This window comes from Protopterus annectens, chromosome 9.part0 (assembly GCF_019279795.1).
Source record: "Protopterus annectens isolate FY-2018-M chromosome 9.part0, PAN1.0, whole genome shotgun sequence".
NCBI classification, from domain to species: Eukaryota; Metazoa; Chordata; order Ceratodontiformes; family Protopteridae; genus Protopterus; species Protopterus annectens.
In genome coordinates this window covers 101515475-101534689 of record NC_056743.1, presented here as the reverse complement: position 1 = coordinate 101534689, position 19215 = coordinate 101515475, and the positions used below count along the sequence as shown (strand labels likewise).

The 19215-nt window shown below is 36.4% G+C and overlaps 1 protein-coding gene across 1 annotated transcript in view; it reads left to right on the top strand.

Annotated features, from left to right (window-relative positions):
- LOC122810500 (high choriolytic enzyme 1-like) overlaps positions 1-19215 on the top strand; it is a 311099-nt gene that overhangs the window by 98804 nt on the left and 193080 nt on the right. Inside the window, exons 6-7 of the mRNA XM_044082081.1 lie at positions 1846-2024; positions 12812-12893. Of these exons, the coding sequence (XP_043938016.1) occupies positions 1846-2024; positions 12812-12893 (261 nt within the window). The remainder of the gene's footprint in view (positions 1-1845; positions 2025-12811; positions 12894-19215) is intronic.

Sequence of the window (19215 nt, the reverse complement as noted above, 5' to 3'; positions counted from 1 at the left end):
AGGCTATGATGTTGATGAAGAAAGTGTCTAATCTGGTAGCCGTTTCTGAGGGGCATAAGTCCAGATAGGGGGTTAGTGAGGAAGAAGAGCCAGGTTGAAGCATTTTCTTAATTGAGCTCCAGAATTTCTTTTTTTTTGTGATGATCTTTTGTCTCTGTATAATAATTTTTGTCTAGGTGAGGTTACACAACTCATTGTATAGATGTAAAGTTTGAGGGGTTTTATCTTTGTGAAATTTTTTCCATGCTTTGTCACATTTTTGCATAAGAATTCTAGTTGAATGAATCAACTAGGGGGTTGAGTATTTTTTACTGTTTATTCCTGGTGGGAGCAAAGTTATTTAACAACGCTTTTCTTCCACTATAGCTCTTTTTGAGTGTGTACCATAACTTCCAGTGGGTGTGGCTTGAGCTTTTAAAAAAATGAAGTTATCACCTTACAGTTCTAACAAATACTCATTGACAGAGGTCAAATATCAGTACAGTCGTGTTTGCCATCATGTATGTTTCAAGATAAAATATTCTGATACCTTGTATGTAGCATGGTTTTGGAATTATTGATGCTAATATGAACAAGCAATATTTGATGCCTAGAGGTGCAATAGAAGGTAACTGCAGAAACGCCTGGAGGTGGACTCGGCTGTAAACGACTAAAAGTATTCATGAATATATTGTTGAATTTGTTGATGGCTTCATCTAGGGGTAAGGTTTTGAATAGAAAACATTTAAAAGATTTGAGTAAATTACTGAGTACATTGGGATGAAAGTTAAAAAGATTTTGGGTAGTGCTATATTGCTTTTTTTTTAACTAGTGGGTTAATTTCTCTTTTGGCGACTATAGGGTGATGGTCACTAAGGGATTCAGGTAGTACCACAGAACTGGAATATTTGCCAGGGTCTGAGACAAGTATCCAGTTGAGGATAGAATTTTTATTATTTGATTTGTTGAGTCAGGTAGGAGAAGATATTAGCTGTTTGAACCCATACACGTTAAGACTAGTAGTTGGGGTGTTAGATGTCACAGATAACTGGTAAGATAATGGTGTCAATAGTAATATTTGTGATTATCCAGCAAATAACTTCTTTAAGCTAATTTTATTACCTGGTAGTATGTACAAGGCAACTATATATATCTTCTTATGTTTACTAACACTGAGAAGAGAGATAAGAAGGTCTATATTTTGGAAAGTCGGTATGTTAGTTTTGAGGGGTGAGAAAGTTAGACAGCTATTATATACAATTGCAATGCCTCCCCATTTTTTTGTAGTTTGTTACATGAAATTATATTATAGCCAGGAGAAAAAATTTCAGAATCTTTTATATGGAGTTTTAGCCTAACCATGTTTTAGTAATGTCAGTAATATCAGGTGAGGATTGAAGAATCCATGCTTGAAGGTCTGTAACTTTGTTTAGAATACTACAAATCTTAATGACGGTAAGGAGAGCTTTTGTGGGTGTACAGGAGTTAAGGGTAGAGGAGGGTGGAATGGCTGAGGCTGAGGGGTCAGAAACGACTATGAATACTGGCCATTAACTTGATAAGCGTTTTGGGAATGGGAACTATACCATATAGTTGGGATACTTTTGACTTGGATCTTTGTAATCTGTATATTTGAGTGCATGTATGTAGCTACTTGATGCATTTGAAGAACAGGGAGCACCAAGTGTACTGCAAAATTATTTGAAAGGTTTTCCACAATGACAGTAAAAATTTTTAGTAAAATCAGAACAGAAAAACTCAGCTCTTTGGCTTTACTTACTTGCATGAAACAAAGGAAAATGTTTCTTTGGTTCTCATGTATGCTACTATATTTGTAAATGACTCTGTCATTTCTTTTCTTTGTAGATGCTGGTCATACCTTGGAAAAAAAGGTGGTCCTCAGGATGTTTCCTTAATGAAAACTGGTTGCTTGTACAAAGGATCTGTTCAGCATGAGCTGAACCATGCAGTTGGGTTTGAGCATGAGCAATCCAGAAGTGACCGAGACAACTATGTAACCATTTTGTGGGATAACATTGCTGAAGGTATGATACTATAACATTAATTTGTGCACTTTGGTGATTTGAGTTTAAAAAAGATGTATAAAATGATGGCAACATCTACAGTTTTGAGTCTTGCACTTTTGTGCGATATACTGCAGATGATTTCATTTTACATATCAGCATATGCACGCTTTACAAGTTTGTCAGAGACTGTTCTTTAAACATCTGGTACTGAGATCCACTTAAATTTTAAAAAAAAGTTCTCCAGTTGCATTTTTTTAAGTTAAGCAATTGCTGGAGAGCAAACATCTACTAGAGAGAAAAAAAGAATGAATATTTTTAGGGAATTGTTGACTGATTAGATCTCCTTGCAGTCTCTGTAATTCCATTATCAAACATATATATTATTTTGCTCTTTTTTTCATTCCTATTATGAGGATAATTCATTTTAATATATGCAGACTTTTATGGGTTCAGCAGATTTTTTCATTCTGCAATACAAGTATGGAAAACTAATACATTTTAGCAACTTACATGTTAATCAATACGTTGTCTTTTCATTTTTAGCAGTATTCTGTGTGTCATTCATTATAAAGTGTAGCTGATAAAAAAAGCATTTCATTGCTTGAAAACACAATTAAATCAGTGTTTTGCTTGTCTGAGTTTGTCTTAATGGACCTTATTGCAAAATGATGACTTAAAGTTTTGTCATTCCTCTGTTCCACTTAAGGAATATTAAGCAATACAATGTAAAATGCCCAGATTTTGATGGTTATGTCGAATCATACAGTTTCACATATCTAAAAAGATTCCCAGCTAGGGGTTACTTACATATTTTTACAATGCCTTGAATACAAGAAGTTTGTAAATAATTTGAAGAAACATATATATTTATGACTCAGTTATGTGTTGCAGTCTTTGCAAAAGCATATCTGGAATGAATAAGGTACACATCAAGTCTTCTTCATGTAGTATGTTTGACAACAAAAGAAAGTTCTCAGCTGTGAAATGCTTCTATTTTCTCTGGCTATTTAAAAAAGAAACTGAGAGGCGGTTGTTTTTCTAAGCACTGGAGAATAGAATGAATGAATGAATGAATTACTTTTCAGGTTTTCAAAACTAATTGGCATACTTTGCTGTATTTTACCAATAACCACTATAGTACATATATTTAGAGATATACAGTGGAATGTAGAGTCATTTATAGGGAACACAGTGATAAAGCCTTGAACACAACCCAGATGGTGTGACATCAAAGCTTACCTCATGACTCATTTGAAAAATGACAAAGTGTTTTTTTGCAGGGGTCAAGACCCCCTGCAACCACGAGGGGTTTCCAACCCAGTCCCATTGAACTTAGATATGCCCAATCCCTGATCATACAAACATGGTGAAGGGACAAATTTCCAAGTCAAATGAAATTTTTGCTGGTACATACACAGAAACTGAACCAGCAGTGCTTTCCTATGGAGACAGTGATTGAGGAGTCCAACTTCCATAAGATGAACTGAACCCCATGGCAGCTCACCCAATTTAAGACAGATGAGGTTTAGTAAAGTTGAGATCAACTACTATTTTAGGTGTTGGAGAAGTCAATAAGGCAGGTTGGGTACAAGTGTCCATGCATACTCATGTATCATAATAGGAGGGGTGTGTAGTCTACTGTGTTATTGACACCTAACAGGTTAGCTGTGTGGCAGGCAGGACTAAAAGGGCATGTTGCCTGGCCTTGACACATTATTCAGTGTAGGCTTCTTAAGGCAATTTGTGGGGGCATGCATACATCTGAGAAAGACATTGCAATACCTAACGGTGACATGGGTGGACACAACAGCCAACAGGAGTGGTATTAGGCTATTAGAAATGACACAGCCCTGGTGTCATTAATTATGCAGCCTGGGAGAGCAAAGCATCTTGGTAGTTTGCCAATGTAGGGACAATTAGGCTTATCCTTAATTATGGAAAACCCTAGACAGGAAATGTGAAACCAGATACAGAAGTGACTAAGAAGAGGGAGGCACTCTGACTTAAAGAAATGCCAAAGCTGGTCACATCTGAAAATTAAAAGTTATTCAGTTGCAGCTTGGATAATATTTTACTCTGGTGCACTGTCTAGACCTCCACTGACAACCTCTAAGAGATAAGAAGTAGTAAGGGATGTTGAAAGAACTTAAACACTCCGTTCCTGTACTCTATAGCTTACTGACTGTAGTATTATGCATTTTATGAAACTCCAAAATCTAGTCACCTCAGGTGAAGCAAAACAATTGTAAGTTTTGTAAATATTAATATTTTTAATTTGAATAATCTGACAGCTTTACCTTGTGTAAGAATTCAACAACATCTGGTGTGTAATTATTAGAATAGTAACTAATAAAACAAAGTTAAAGCACTGAAGATAAAGTAATCAAATGTGAAAATAGCCTATATTTTTTATACATGGCAAAACAAATGCTTTATGAGTGAATATGCTGACACTTTGCTGTAATCAGGCATTGGTCAATTGCAAAGTTGCTTTTCTAGTGCTGTCTACCCTTTCTCATGAGATATGTAGCAAGGTAAAAATTATAATAGTATTTCTGAATAAACAAAAATTAACTGTCAAGAGAGAACATTCCAATAGCATGTTTTTTAAAGAAAGCACCATTATGGTGAACCTCATAATTATCAGTAATGGGAAGAAGATCTTGGGTAGCAATTGAGAGCTGGTGTACAAAACATGGTAGCACATGCCTCACAGAACATGAACTACCTAAGTTTCATTAAATGTTAGTGGCTCCAAATCTGTTAAGTAGTTTGGAGTATATCAACTAAAGAATGATTTATTATCCATATATTTTGGCTGTGTACTCCAAGTAACTTCCCAGAGGGTTATGCTAAATCGTCTGTATTTTCTTTCAACAATCCAATAGTAAATGGAATTCAGCAAACAGTGTGCATGTACCAAGATGGTGGCACATATTCATAGTAGTCACATGACTAGGATCACACAGAATGCATGGCTAAATATTTGACAATATCCTTTACAGCAGTGAAGCTGTATTTTGTTATAGCTATTGTTTTCAGGAAATACACTGCACCTGCAACATGCCTGTCACAATCAGCTAGACATATTTATAATGCAACACGTTAGCAGCAACCTGTGTAACATATGATCATTTAAACCATTTTATTTATATTATTACTGAGAAAATGATGTAAAAAACACAGATCAGATACCATTTGTTTCTCTTGTCATGGCGTGACACTGGCAGTAATGTGGAAATATCTCTTCCACTCTTATTTTGATTTTAAGACACGTGGTAATACTTCTAATAAATTATTATCTATTAATTAAAACCCAGTATAGTTAAGACAAGTGGTAATACTTCTATTAAATGATTACCTATTAATTAAAACACAATATTGGTAAGACAAGTGGTAATACTTCTAATAATTATTACATATTAATTAAACCCAGTGCAGACCTTCTCATTTATTGATTACATATTTTCATCTTCTCAAATGAGAACATTTTCATCTCTTACTTTACATTCTATGTTAGTACCATCCTTTTACAGGTCATCTGAAAGGTCTGAATAAGCACGTTAGTTTTGGAAAAAAATGTTCTGCTAACAAATCCCATTTTATTTGCAAGTAGAAGACATTATAAAGTTTTACCAGCAATGAACACCTCTTTATAAAAGCTTTCAGATGATGCCTGTATTTAAAATCTTACAGCAGAATATTATTTAGAGCAGTGTTAATGTTAGCACACAGCAAGCCATTATCTAGTGAGTCTATTTAGTTTAACTATTTGACAAAATGCCGCGTTAGCCAGAATACTGAGGTGTACACTGCAAACATTCTAACGTAAAAGAGACTGAGTTGTTTGAAACATCTGTAGAGGGAAATGAACCTAGGCCTTCCATTCAAATAAGTAGAAGAAGTGCATTAAAGAACATTAGGTCAATCCATTAACGTTCCAGTAAGATCTCACAAGAAGAAGACAGCAAGAAGAAATAAGGGCATCCAGTAAAGAGGTGGATGGATTGGGTGAGAGAAGATCTGCATCAGTCAGGCATGAGTGTCGAAGAAGGTATGAGAGTGGCATTAAATACAGAGATGGTGGCATTTGACATGACACCCTGACCCCATGTAGAAAATGGAAAAAAGGGGGGGTGATGATAATGATGAAGATCTTGCAACACATAAAAATATGTTAATATACCATAAGCTTTAAAAGTTGTTTGGCAGCCTTTACTTCTGTCCTGCACTTTCCTAATAAGAAATCCTTCAACTTGGCATCTTTTAGCAGTTGAAGATCAATCAGTGACTTCCTTTTCTTCCTCAGTTTTTTTTTCTTAAATAACTTTGTGGCACTTATATCTTCCCTATAATCCCCTCAGCCTAGCCACACTTTAGGGAATTCAAACATTTCCCCATTCCCTTTCCAAATGTCTGAAGTCACCTTAACCTGTAACCTGTAGTAATATTTCTCATTAATCATAGGTATTCAGTTCTCAGTGTCTCCTCTTCCTCTCTTTTACCATCCTTCCAATTCCTCAATATATTATTTTCACTCCCAAAGCCAGCACTATCAGCATTCCTTTTTCTCTCCCCCTCCTCCAGCCAGCCTGTTTTACTTTTGTTTTCCAAATGGAGAAACTCCCAAATGTCTACTGTACTGCTTGTGAAGATCCAGGTGTAGTCTTCAGCAGCCTATTTTAATGGTTCTTTACCCACTCACACTAACTAAAGAACATACTTCATACTTGCGTTGAAACTATCTGTTGCCCAATACAGCTTCGTTTTTTCTCCCATCCATTTCCAAGTTTGTAGGGGTAATGGACTACATATATGAAATGCATGTGAGCTAGTCCTATAACTTAAATTATCTCTTCCAGGACCAGATCATAGTCAAATAGGGCCCTAGGTAGGGTAATGGATTAGGACCCCCACCCACAGTAGGCCCACCCGGCAGCACCCAGCAGCCATTCCACAGTCCGATTACTTGGCTATTTCTCCCCAGATACCATAAACATTGTTAAAACCTGTCAGGATACATGCTATATTCTTCACTTTTACAATGATTAGAGATATTTAAACCTTTAATTTCAGATTTTATAACACAAACTTTGATATCCATTTGCTAAATAATACAGTCTCACAGTGAAAATAGACTTAGAATGAACAGTAAGTTTCTCTGTCCTTGATGCTCACATTCAAAGAAAATGCATCAGACCAGTGACAGATTAAATTTACATTTGAGCTCTTTTCAAACCATAGGCCCCTTCCACACATTTTTTGATGTATGCATATATGCATGTTTTCTTTGATGCACTATCCTGATTTTATTAAATTAAATCCCTTGTATAATACAGCTCCACTTGTTATGAATGTGTTTTAAATGTGTGGGTTTAAACATTTTTCCAGTAAATAATGAAACAAAATGTGTGAACCAATAATGACAAAACTACCTATTACAGAACATTTCAACCACAAGATGCCACTCAAACTTCTGTCCTTACAGTCCACCAATATCAGTCAATATACACAATCTCTGCGGAAGTAAAAGTAATTTGAATAATTCTACATTAAAGAGATCTATAACTAATGAAGAGGGTAGTGCTGGAAAACAACTTTACATTTCATTGTTTCATGTACAGATTTAGTGCCTGCTGCCATTTAAGAATAAATTCCTCATGTTACATTTAAAAAAATGGTAAACTGGTAATATTTCAGTAGGGAATTGCTGTCAAACCAGCAACAAGTTCATAGTTAATAGGCATCTCACCCAAAGGAGGACATGCTCAGGTGTGTAACAACCCCATCGCCGTTAAAAGGCACTGTAGTATCAGCACTCCATCTACATGTTTTGGTAGTAGAACCCACAGCCTTCTGCACCAAAGGCAGGTATGCTACATGCTGTGCTACTAACAATGCTTTCAAATTCTATACCACAAATACTGAAGGCAATTTGCTAAACAAAGCAGTTACACATTGAAAACACGCTTAGCATGAAAAACAGTAAACTTCTCTTCACTTAAAATTCAACAGTCCTTGAAAATGCACTGAAGCTCAACAGTCCTTGAAAATGCATTGGAACTCGAAGTTCTTTAAAAAAAGCACAGGAATTAGAGGTAGAGGTAGAGGAGATGGCAGTTTGGTAGTTAGTGTAGAGGATTCAGGCTCTAGTCTCTTGTAATCAATTTACAGGGCTTGATCCTGAATAAGTTAACCAACCTGCCAAACCTAATTGTGGCATTTTAGACACACACACATATACACCTAATTTTCACTTTTAATCTCCATAATAATTCCATGCTTGCTAATCTCTTTCATCTGAAATGGAATGGCAATTCTCCATAAAAATCCCACACTCCACTCCAGTGTTTAAATGTTCATGTGTCTTTGGTATGAGGTACTCACAGATGCTATTAAGGACACACTCTGCATGCATCTTTAAAGAAGAAAGGTAAATTTTGTGGTAGTCCCCCCGGCCACTGGCCTCCTGTCCAAGCCAGCTGACCGTAGGCAACTGCCTAGGTTGCCTAGTGCTGGTTCAGGTTGTGATCCCTTCGTGCCTTTCATCGAGATTCCAAGTTAACCATGAACAAATGCTCGAATGTATGTAAAAAAGCAACCTTTGTGAGAAAAGAAAAACAAAGATTTTCTTCCAAATGCAGTACAATAACTGCAGTATATTCATTTTTTAACTATACATGTCTTTTATAGTATGGAGTAAGGCATACTAAGAGATGTTATATTTTCAAATTGAAACGACCCCTTTGAAATCTTTGATAATTTTATTTTGCTATATAACTTAAGTGCCTATAGATTTTCAAAAGAAATAATTCAATGATTATCTAACTCTTGCTAATAGAACATTCAGAGTTATGGCCAAATGCCTTTGCTTACATATTGGTACATTCGATAATGCAGTTCCCCCAAGGGTCAGTATTATTCTCACTTTTATTTACACTTTTCATTAACAACCTGCCCTGGGTTTTCCTCATGTCAACTGTATCATATATATATATATATATATATATATATATATATATATATATACATATATATATATATATATATATACATATATACACATATATATATATATATATATATATATATATATATATATATATATATATTCAAAGTTTCGAAACTTCAATAATCTAACCTAGATCCATATAAACATATATATGCATCTTATGAAAATCGCTTAATAGAAATAAAATGGAAGACAATGCAAACAATCATGTTACTCCAACCACACCTGTCCTACCCCTCAGTTAGTGTCAAGAGCAGCATCCGACCAATGAATGCAGCAGTAGCACCAGAACCTGGCAAGCATGTTAGCTGAGGTTAGGCTGTCACTGCAGGGGTAGATAGTTTTTTATACTCTTGAAACATTTTTACTCAGACCAGCACAGCATTATGGTACCAGACACATACAACATCAAGGATGGCAAACTTGAGTTTGTACTAGATAAGTAAATAAATAACTAGTCTTTGTGGAGACAGCAGCTACTAAAGCAAAGGAAATAAGAAAATAGTTATCAGGCAAATAAAATTCCTTCTGCACAGCAGTAAGATATCTATAATATATATATATATATATATATGCAAGATCAGTCCTATATGAAGAATGCCAAACCTAGGATGAAACATGAAGAAGGGAGAGAGCTGGGTTTGGAAGTAAATTACTCCATTACCTTTAACCCATGCTCTGCTGTTAATAAATGGAGATCTAGAGGTGATCAGTCCTGGTGCACAACTATCCCTCTGCATCTGGTAAGTATAACACACAATTGTGTACAATGCACTCCACTATATGATTCAAACGCATTCTGTTTCAGCATCTCAGCACAACAATTAAACCTTACGACTCAGGTTAATGAGATGAATTTTATTGGACCTATTAGTATCTAGTCAAAATGTGCTGGTTTATTCTGGGTACAGTTATTATGGCATAAATTATATTAAACTGGCACCTGGGAACATGTTTGGTAGTTCCACTTTAAGGACTCAAGCACTAGCCAATAATACATGAGAGTTGCCATAGGTTTTCTTCCAAAAATCAAACATCTTTACATTTCTTGGCTGCAATCACTGTCTGCAGACACCTCTGTTACAGGCTTTGCATCCTCCCTATTGAGTCCCAAGGAATTGATGGGGCTAAATGACATACCTTTACTTTTTAATGTTGACTGCAAATGATTAGTTTTGTATTTTCCACTTTCATCTTCATTAACAGGCTCTTCACTCTGATGGCTGAAAGTGCGAGAAGATGAAGTCATATGCAGGCGGTTAATATTTTTCCTGGTAATTTTGATGTCACATCAGATTTTATATTTATCCTAGCATTTCCCTTACTATGTTCAGCATATACATTAAATAAGTAGGGTTGTAATATACAAAACGGCATAAAAGTAGCTTATTCTAACAAAGTATTTATTTATGCTGAATCTGTATTGAAATTTATTATCTCTCAAATTGAATATCAAATGATTTAGTGCCATATGATTACATCATTGATGATTCCAGTGCTTTAAGAGCGGTTTGATGCTTAACATATCATTAGGTCCTGGTATTCTATAACAATTTAACAATGTTTGTCAAAAATATTGCCCGTATTTAATATAGCTTCTCATACTACCCCCCCTCACTAAATTTAATTTTCTAAGATCTGAAAATGGACGCATGAAATGCGTTTGCCAGCTGAAAGGTATTTAAATAAAGCATTAGAATCATATCAATTAATGACGTTTCTCATGTACTCCAGTGGTGTGAATTTCTTTATTGTCTTATCCACAGTGAAAGAATCACAAACATAACAACTTACGAGATATACACTATTTGCTGTAATGGTACCTGGGTATCCTTTACGCACAAACATTCTTTACAGTTGAATCGCTGTGTTACACTTTACACACCTACATGCTATGACATTTAAAAATGCATTTATTTTTTTTTCACTTGTTGTTGATTCTCACTTTAGCTGGTTTATTCACATTTTTACACCTGCTTAATGTTCTTTTTCAAAGAAAAAGGAAGCTTTAGCCCCACATTCATGAAATTCTTAATGACTGAAACAGTTCTTAAAATGTTACATTTAAAATTCATTATGCCCATCAGACCACTGAAGTCTAAAGAGTATATTAAACAGAACCATATTCCTGTCCTGTGCAGTTATCTAGGCCATCATAACAGATTAAACTTCTGTTTCCTTCGGTAATGTGTTTTTTTTTTCATTTAAAGAAGCATTTTCCTTTCACAATATACATTTCAGTTTTGTTTCAACTTAAAGAAGTGCTTGGCCTAAAAGGTTACGTCAATAGTTTATGCTTTATTTGCAGTGCTAGAGAGGGCGATTGTTAAATAAATATATGGAAGAGAAGAATGTAAGATGAGAGATTAGCAGTCCAGATTCAGATCAGGATATCGTACAAGTGACCTGACATTTGCAATGAGACAGACAGGAGACAGAAAGCTAGAGATGAGGGAAATTACTCTGACCGGGCATTCATTGACTTGGAGAAAGCATTTGACAATGTCCCAAGAAAGCTGATATGAGCAGTCCTGCAATGGTTCAAAGTCTCAGTGCAGGCCATGTACAAGGACACAGTATAACACAAGTATGAATAGTGTGCAGACTTGCAGAGAGGCTTCAAGTGGGAGTAGGTATACATCAGACATCACCTCTGAACCCAGTCATGTTCATACTGTGACAGAACACATTAGCAAACAGTTTAGTGGTGCAGATAAAAGAAACTGCTATATGTAGAGAATGTGCCACCACAAACAGGCAAAAAGACACTGACCAAGAACTCCAGCAAATGATATAAGATTGGAGTGCAGAACTGAAGTCAATTGGAATGAAACTGAGTTCTCATAAGATAGTGGTCATAGCTGACAGAAAATGGGAGAAATCAGGAGAAAGTGATAACTGCAATAGAAATAGAAATAGTGGAGTGGGTTAACATCTTCAAGGATCTGGGAGGTGTGGATGAGAGCAGAAGTCTGAATGAGGAGTTCAAAGCTAGAATGTGGGGGACTGCAGACGACTGGCACAGAGTGTCAGTGGCCATGTATGACAGAAGAGTGCCAAAGAAGATGAATAGTAAAGAAGAAAAAGTTGTGGTGTGATAAGTGCTTCTGTATAGCTTGAAAACCTAGAAAGTGAAGGCAAAACTGCCAAGGAATCTTGAAATAATGGAGATGAAGTGTTTGAAAAGGGTAGTAGGATGAACACTGTGGGTGAGCTGAGAAAGGAAGACATCAGAGTGAAAGACAAAGTATCCCCAGTTGTACAGAAGGTCAAGGTGAACATGTTAAAGTGGTTCATTCACATGTGCAGAAAAGCAGAAGAGAACTTGACAAAACAGATTTGGAAGCTACAAGAAGAAAATAGGAGAAGAGGCTGTCCAGCCAAGAGCTGGAAGGATTGCGTGAGAGAAGACCTACAATAGTCACTGTGGCTCTCAAAGAATGTAGGAAAGTCGCTCTGAATTGACAATGATGTCGACAGTTGACACAACACCGTGATCTCATGTAAAAGGGGATGAATGATAATGATAGCAATAATTGCACCCTTAAAAGGTTTGGGGTTTTAACTATCAATTATTATGTTTCATTATTTCAGAAGGTGATCCACAACTACTTTTCTGTCTGAGTTATGCAGCCTTTTGTAAGATACTAATGCTTTACTAAATGTACAAACACTTTTCTGGTAGAGGTTTGTAGCCTTCTTTAACAATGATGTATTTTACAGAGGACATGACAAAGGAACCTTTCTGGAGGGACTATGTTTCATAGCATACGTTATTATTCTCACTTTGCAGGTATGTCACAAAATTTTCAGAAAGTAACAACTAATAACCTGGGACTGAGTTACGACTACTCTTCTGTCATGCACTATGGAAGGTAAGGCTTCACCGCATTTGGATTGGACTATTTATTTACTTATTACAGTTTAAATTCAATAGGCCACAAGCTTTTTTCATGCCTTAAACAGTAAAAATAACACCTACGAATTATCTTGCAAAGCATATTCAAAACTACAAACTATGTGCCAATGATATGAAGTGTTAATAACTGTATTGTTCTGAGTTTATGTAATTTAGTTGTATGCATTGGTGTGTCTTGATCTTTACGTGAAGTGAATATGCTTCCTGTCTCTTTAGAAAAAAGTTCAAAAGCTTATGGCTGTGCGCATTATAGTATTATCAAATTTGTAAGAAAAATAAACATATTTAATAGCTTGCTTTTTAATGTAAATGTAGAAATAGTAAAAGTAAAACATTCAAGTAAAAGTTAAGTTTATTAATACCTTTTTATGCTTCTGCAAATTTCAGTATATTCTTTTTTTATCAAGCAACATGTGATCCATGTTTTTTGAGAAGAATGTTGTACAAGCACCATATAAAGAAATGAATATTGTCAGACTCTGTACTGCCCACTTTTGTTGATATGCACAGCGCTTCTAAAATCGAAATTCTACTTTGTATTGCTAACGACTATTTTTTTTGTGTTTTATTGTTCAGAAGGTGAGGATAGCAGCAGGTGGTAGCTGAGATCTGCCTGTCTGTAACAGAAGCCCTGTTGTTGTTTTTTTTTTTTTTTTTTTGCATGCCTTTTAATTTTAGTGCACTACTATGCTCAGGCTGTTACTATGGCAATTGGCAACCTGCAGACTGGTGCAGGCTAATGGCCAACCCTAGTCCCATGCTACACACCAGTGCAGTGAGCCAGGATGCACAACAGATGTTTTATTTATTTATTTGTTTATTGCATTTGTTAACCAGGAAAGTTCACTGGGCCTGGAAAGAGCCCATTTTCAGTGGAGGCCCAGGGAGAAAAGCTCCACATGAATACATACAAAATGAGATATACATACACAACCAAGTATGTCGAGCAGTAATTTCACATTCAAGGAAAAAATAATAGCAACAACAGTGATAAGGTTTACAGTCAAGGTATAAATATAAGGTACAGATGGTATACATTCAAATAACACCTAAGTGAAAATATATCTACAGTATACTTAGCAGACGAGAGTTGAATTAGGGGAAGAAAGGAGGAGACAGAAGGGCTAGAGGAGGAAGAGTCAAGATAAGGTGACATCAAAAGAGTATGTACGGTAGCGAGAATGAGAGGAGAAGTTTGTAGTAGAATGGTTAAAGGTGAGGCTCCAGAGAGAGAAATCAATTATTGACGTAAGTGGTTGGGGTGCAGGAGCATAGCCAGTGAGAGGAGAGATGTAGTTTGAGGGATTATTTGAAGGAGGCAGGATTGCTGATAGTTCTGAATGAAGGAGGGAGATTATTCCATAACTTAAAGACGGTATGCGAATACAACATTTGGCCAGCTGAGAGCTTGGGTTTATTGACTGACAGTAGAATTTTGTTTTCAGACCTGAAGTGGCGATTAGGATGGTACATGGTCAGTATGGAGGACAGGGAAGGGCAGGATTCAGGTCAGTAGATTATTCTGTGGGTTGTGTATGAAAATGAGATGCTGAGGGGATTCTAGCCAATTTAGTTGATGCAAAGAAAAGCAGCGGTGGGTGGAAAATTTTGTATTTGTGGCAAATTTAGCGATTTTGTTGTAGCAAGTCTAGTTTTGATTTTAAGTTGGACTGTAGATTGATGAGAATGGGAGAGCCATTTAGAAGAGTTGGAAGCAGGAAGGATGAGGCCAGGGCTATTTTAGAGGAGTGGCTAAGAAAGTAGTTGTGCCTATAAAGGGCTTTTGATGTTTTTTTTTAATGTTGGTGTAGATGTGAAGGTCAAAAGTTAACTTGTCATCAGTGATGACACCTAACAGTTTGTACTATACACAACTTCAATGGTAGTGTTGTTTGGGGAATGAACAGAGAAAAGTGATTTGTCAATGAGGCTAGATTTTGTGGGGATAAATACTAAGAGCTTAGTTTTATTGGGGTTAAGGGCAAGATGGTTCTGGGACATCCAGGTTTCAGTACAAGTAAAAGCTTCTTGGGTAAGACGCTGTAATACAGTGGGAGATTTAGAAGAACAGATGATGGTCGAGTCATCAGCATAGTGGATAACAGTACTGTGGGTTAGAGTGTTGTGAAAGTCATTAACAAATATACTGAATAGGAGTGGACCCAAAATTGAACCTTGGGGGACACCTGTATTTGTACTGATGAAAGGGGAAGAAGAGTGGTGCCATTTAGTAGATTGCTGCCAATTGCTGAGATAGTTAGTAAGCCATTGTAGGGTAGGGGGGGATAGGCTGAGGTTAGAGAGTTTAGTAAGCAGAAGGGAGTAGGAGATAGTGTCAAATGCCTTAGATAAATCAAGAAAGAGTGCAGAGACCATAGAGCCAGCATCACAAGCTCTGTTTACTGTGTCCAGGAAGGAAATTAGGGCAGTGTTGGTGCTATGCCCGGGCCTGAAGCCATGTTGAGTAGGGGAAACTATGTGGTGTTTTACCAGATGATTTAGGAGCTGAGTATGAATACATTTCTCTAGTATTTTGGAGATGGGGGAAAGTATGGCAATATGATGGACGTTTGAAATGCCTTTATGAAGCGGGAGGGCAAATGCCTTTCTTCCAGATATCAGATATGCATGATTCTGGAATGGACCTGTTAAGGAGGATACTGACAGGATATGCAATGGAGGAGGCAGCTAGTTGTAAGTATTCTGCAGGCAGGGTATCTGGGGCGTTGGTACAAGGTTTTAATTTATGAAGAAGTTTTTGGATGGTGTATGTGGGAATGGGTGATAGTGAGAAAGTAGGTAGAGGGTCTGTGGGGATATGTACTGATGGTGTTACTTGTGGGCCTGTGTTTATGGATAGGAAGGTGGCAGTTAGTTTTGTGATGGTGTCGATAAAGTATGTATTGAATAGTGATGCTATCTCAGAGGGTGTTTTTTCAGGGTTTGGCAGGGATTATTGTTGGCTCCTGGGTGGAGTAAGGAGTTTATTGCAGCCCAGAAGTTTTGGGGGGGTTTGTCTATGCTGAACTTGTATACCTTGGAAGTATTCTTTTTTATTTTTGACAACAAAGCACTTGGCCAGATTGCAAAGTTGTTTATATTGCATGAGGTTAGATGGAGTTTTGTTTTTTTGCCAGGCTTTCCAGGCTTTGTCCCTAGAGGACATAACTTGCTTTGTGGACTTTGCAAGCCAGCTAGCATGTTTTGCTTTGATTCTTTTTAGCCAGAGTGGGGCAAGACTATTTTGGATCCTGAGAAATGTAGAATTAAAGAATTCCACATCATCACTGAGTGGGAGAAATTTCAGTTTCATGTTATATGAGAATGACTGCAAAATAGCATGCATATGAAATGGGATAGTAAAATTAGGTCATGTTGATCTTGAAATGTATGCAAGGTGAACATAACCATCATTTAAGGACAAAACACACCAAAAATTATATCACTGCTACTTGTGGGAATTCTTGGAGGTGCAGCGGCTTTCACATAGCAACATACTATAATCCTTAGCACTGTTACTTCCCACTGGGATACAGGACGTGCCATCTGGCACCATTGTAAATGGTACTGTCAACTTATGATTTACTGCAATTTCACTGATCAATTGTTAATCACTTTAGAGTCATAAAGGAGATTTATGGGACTAGTGTGACATATGTTATTCACACATGGAACTGATAGGAATTGTTAAGGTAGAAAATTAACTTTAGGCAACACAGTCTGGGTCTATATTAGTTTGTTAGAATGCAGTTGTGGTGAACACGGGATCATCGACCCTCATTCAGCAAAAATCATTTCAGTGATTTGCTGAATTTATAGAGGGCAAGTAAATACTTGCTCTACAGCAAAATTGACTGACAGCTATGCAAATCGAACCCACCCAAGTTAAGGGTCCTGCCGCTCACACCCCCCCATAATTATATATACCAACTCCGAGATCGCTTTACAGTGAAGAAAAGGCCAATGTTGTGCTGCAGGGCAAGTATTTACTTGCCCTCAGTAAATTCACTGAATCACCTAAACTATTTTCATTGAATGAGAGTCGATAATCCAGCATTTACTGCAATTGCATGTCAGCAAACTGATCTAGACCCACACAGTTCAGCAGAGAAGAATAGTCTAGTTTATTGCAGAGAATACACATATGGGGGACTAGGTGATCAAAGTCCTGTCGCCAGGAAACATAAAAAGCTTTATTCTTTATTAGTATTTTGACTAAATGCAACAATGTAGTAACTGACCAATTAAACACCTTTGCATTATTTTTGAAAACTAAGGATTTCCTGACTCTATCTGTACCTATATATATTAGGCGCAAGTTCCAAATTTCATAATAGAACTTTCTACACTAGCCATGCTGGCACTTTCATGTCAGGAATACATTTTGAAATGAAGTGTACTTCAAAATAGAATGTTCATTAAACATTTTCCCTTCTCTTTACTCTTTGCCCTTCACATCAGACGCTATGAAGCATTACTTAAGTCATATACTTTTTAATGACAAGACTGTGGCAACAATATTTCTTATGGGTATACACTTCCTCCCTTGCTATCAGATATTCTTCTCATGCAGTTTCCTTCTGTCCTTAGCATGCATAATGTTTATATGATTGTTTTGCAAAATGGCTTTATTGACTATGAATTCATGTCTATGTCTTGATGGAATAAAAAGACATCTTGAATAACTTACAGCAGCTACACATTCCCCCTCATGTAACTGGCTAAAAACTTAATTGCAATATCTTGTCCATTTTATTTTCTTCACTGTAACTCCTAGATATTGTGGTCAGTGGCATGTTTCTACTTTATTTTTAACTTGAACATTTTGTAAATTGCTGCTTTTTCTGTATTCTAAAAGTTACATTATCTACATTTTGCACATGAACAAACTAATTTCTTAAATCATTATGATTAGTGCAATTAACATGAACATTTTCAAAATACCTCCTCCCCAACCAAAAAACAAGTTAGTTAATCAAGTCCAGTGAGAACTGTCTGCTTATTTAGCATGAAATAGCTTCAGCAACTTCCCATATGATCTCTAGGCAACTGCGAATTGCATCTGAATTATCTGGAATAAATTAGCAACACTCTGTTTTGATGAATGAGCACATACCACTCTTAGAAGGATGAAGTCAAGTACTGTTTTTTTTCTGCAGCATCACACTGTGCATGGCAATCATTTTAATTGTAATTTGATTTATTAATTTAAAAGTAGCATTGCTTAAGATTTGTAGCAATTTAGGCATTTAACTCCCGTGTTGATTTGACTACACCATAAATGGGTATAATTCCTGCTCCAGAAATCCATGTGTACTAGTTTGGGTAGCACCACGGTAAATCAGTATAATGGATGCAGCCATTAAGGATCCACTTCACTCTTTCAGAGTTGTCAGGTTGATCTTGGAAAGATAATAATTCCTGTAAAGACACAGATGTGTTAGTTTCATCAAGTTGCTACAAAAATGAAGCCTGAGCAGGATAGGACAATGCTGTTTGTTTGCCTGCCATATCTGCAAAATAGTTATCACTTGAAATATAGGACTCATCAGTTTTATGTGTGGCACACTTCACCACCACATCCTTCCTTGGAACAGTATTGGATTTAATAGTTCATGAACAAAAACACGATTTGTAATGACTGTCCCTGCTGAGGTTAAATACCCTTGTTCTATTCAAACTACCCCAAAATTATGAGCTATCCATATGTATATTGTGAATCTGCAAACATTGTCACAGTTTTTGCCTTTGTAAATTTGTATGTTTCAGTAATAGATACAAGTTCAGCTACAGGAACAAGATTTGTACTAATTAAGCAAGAGATCTAGCACCATCATTTCTAAATTGCACTAATAATCCTAATGCACCTTTATTCCTTTTATAACAGAATAAGATAAATCTTTTTGTACCAAAGCTTGTCATGCCAGTCTTGTAAGGGCACTACTTGGGGTGTCTTCCTTTAATAATTCTAATAAAGGCTTTACTACTTCAGCATAGTTAGTGATCCATTGTTGACAGTAACTTTTCAGTCTCAGAAAGTTCTGCAGCTGTTTTAATGCTGTAGGACATGGTACAGTCTGTATCACAGTAATGCATGACAGTAGAGTTTACCTACAGCCTTCTGAAATAAGGTGATCTTAGTATTGAACCTGTGATTTCTATAATTGCAGTTTTTATTTATTAACTAGAAACCCTTGTTCTACTAACTTAGCTAAAAGGAAAACATGATCCTGTTTATATCAGTGAGGAGAATTTGAAGCTAGAAGTAAATTGTCTAT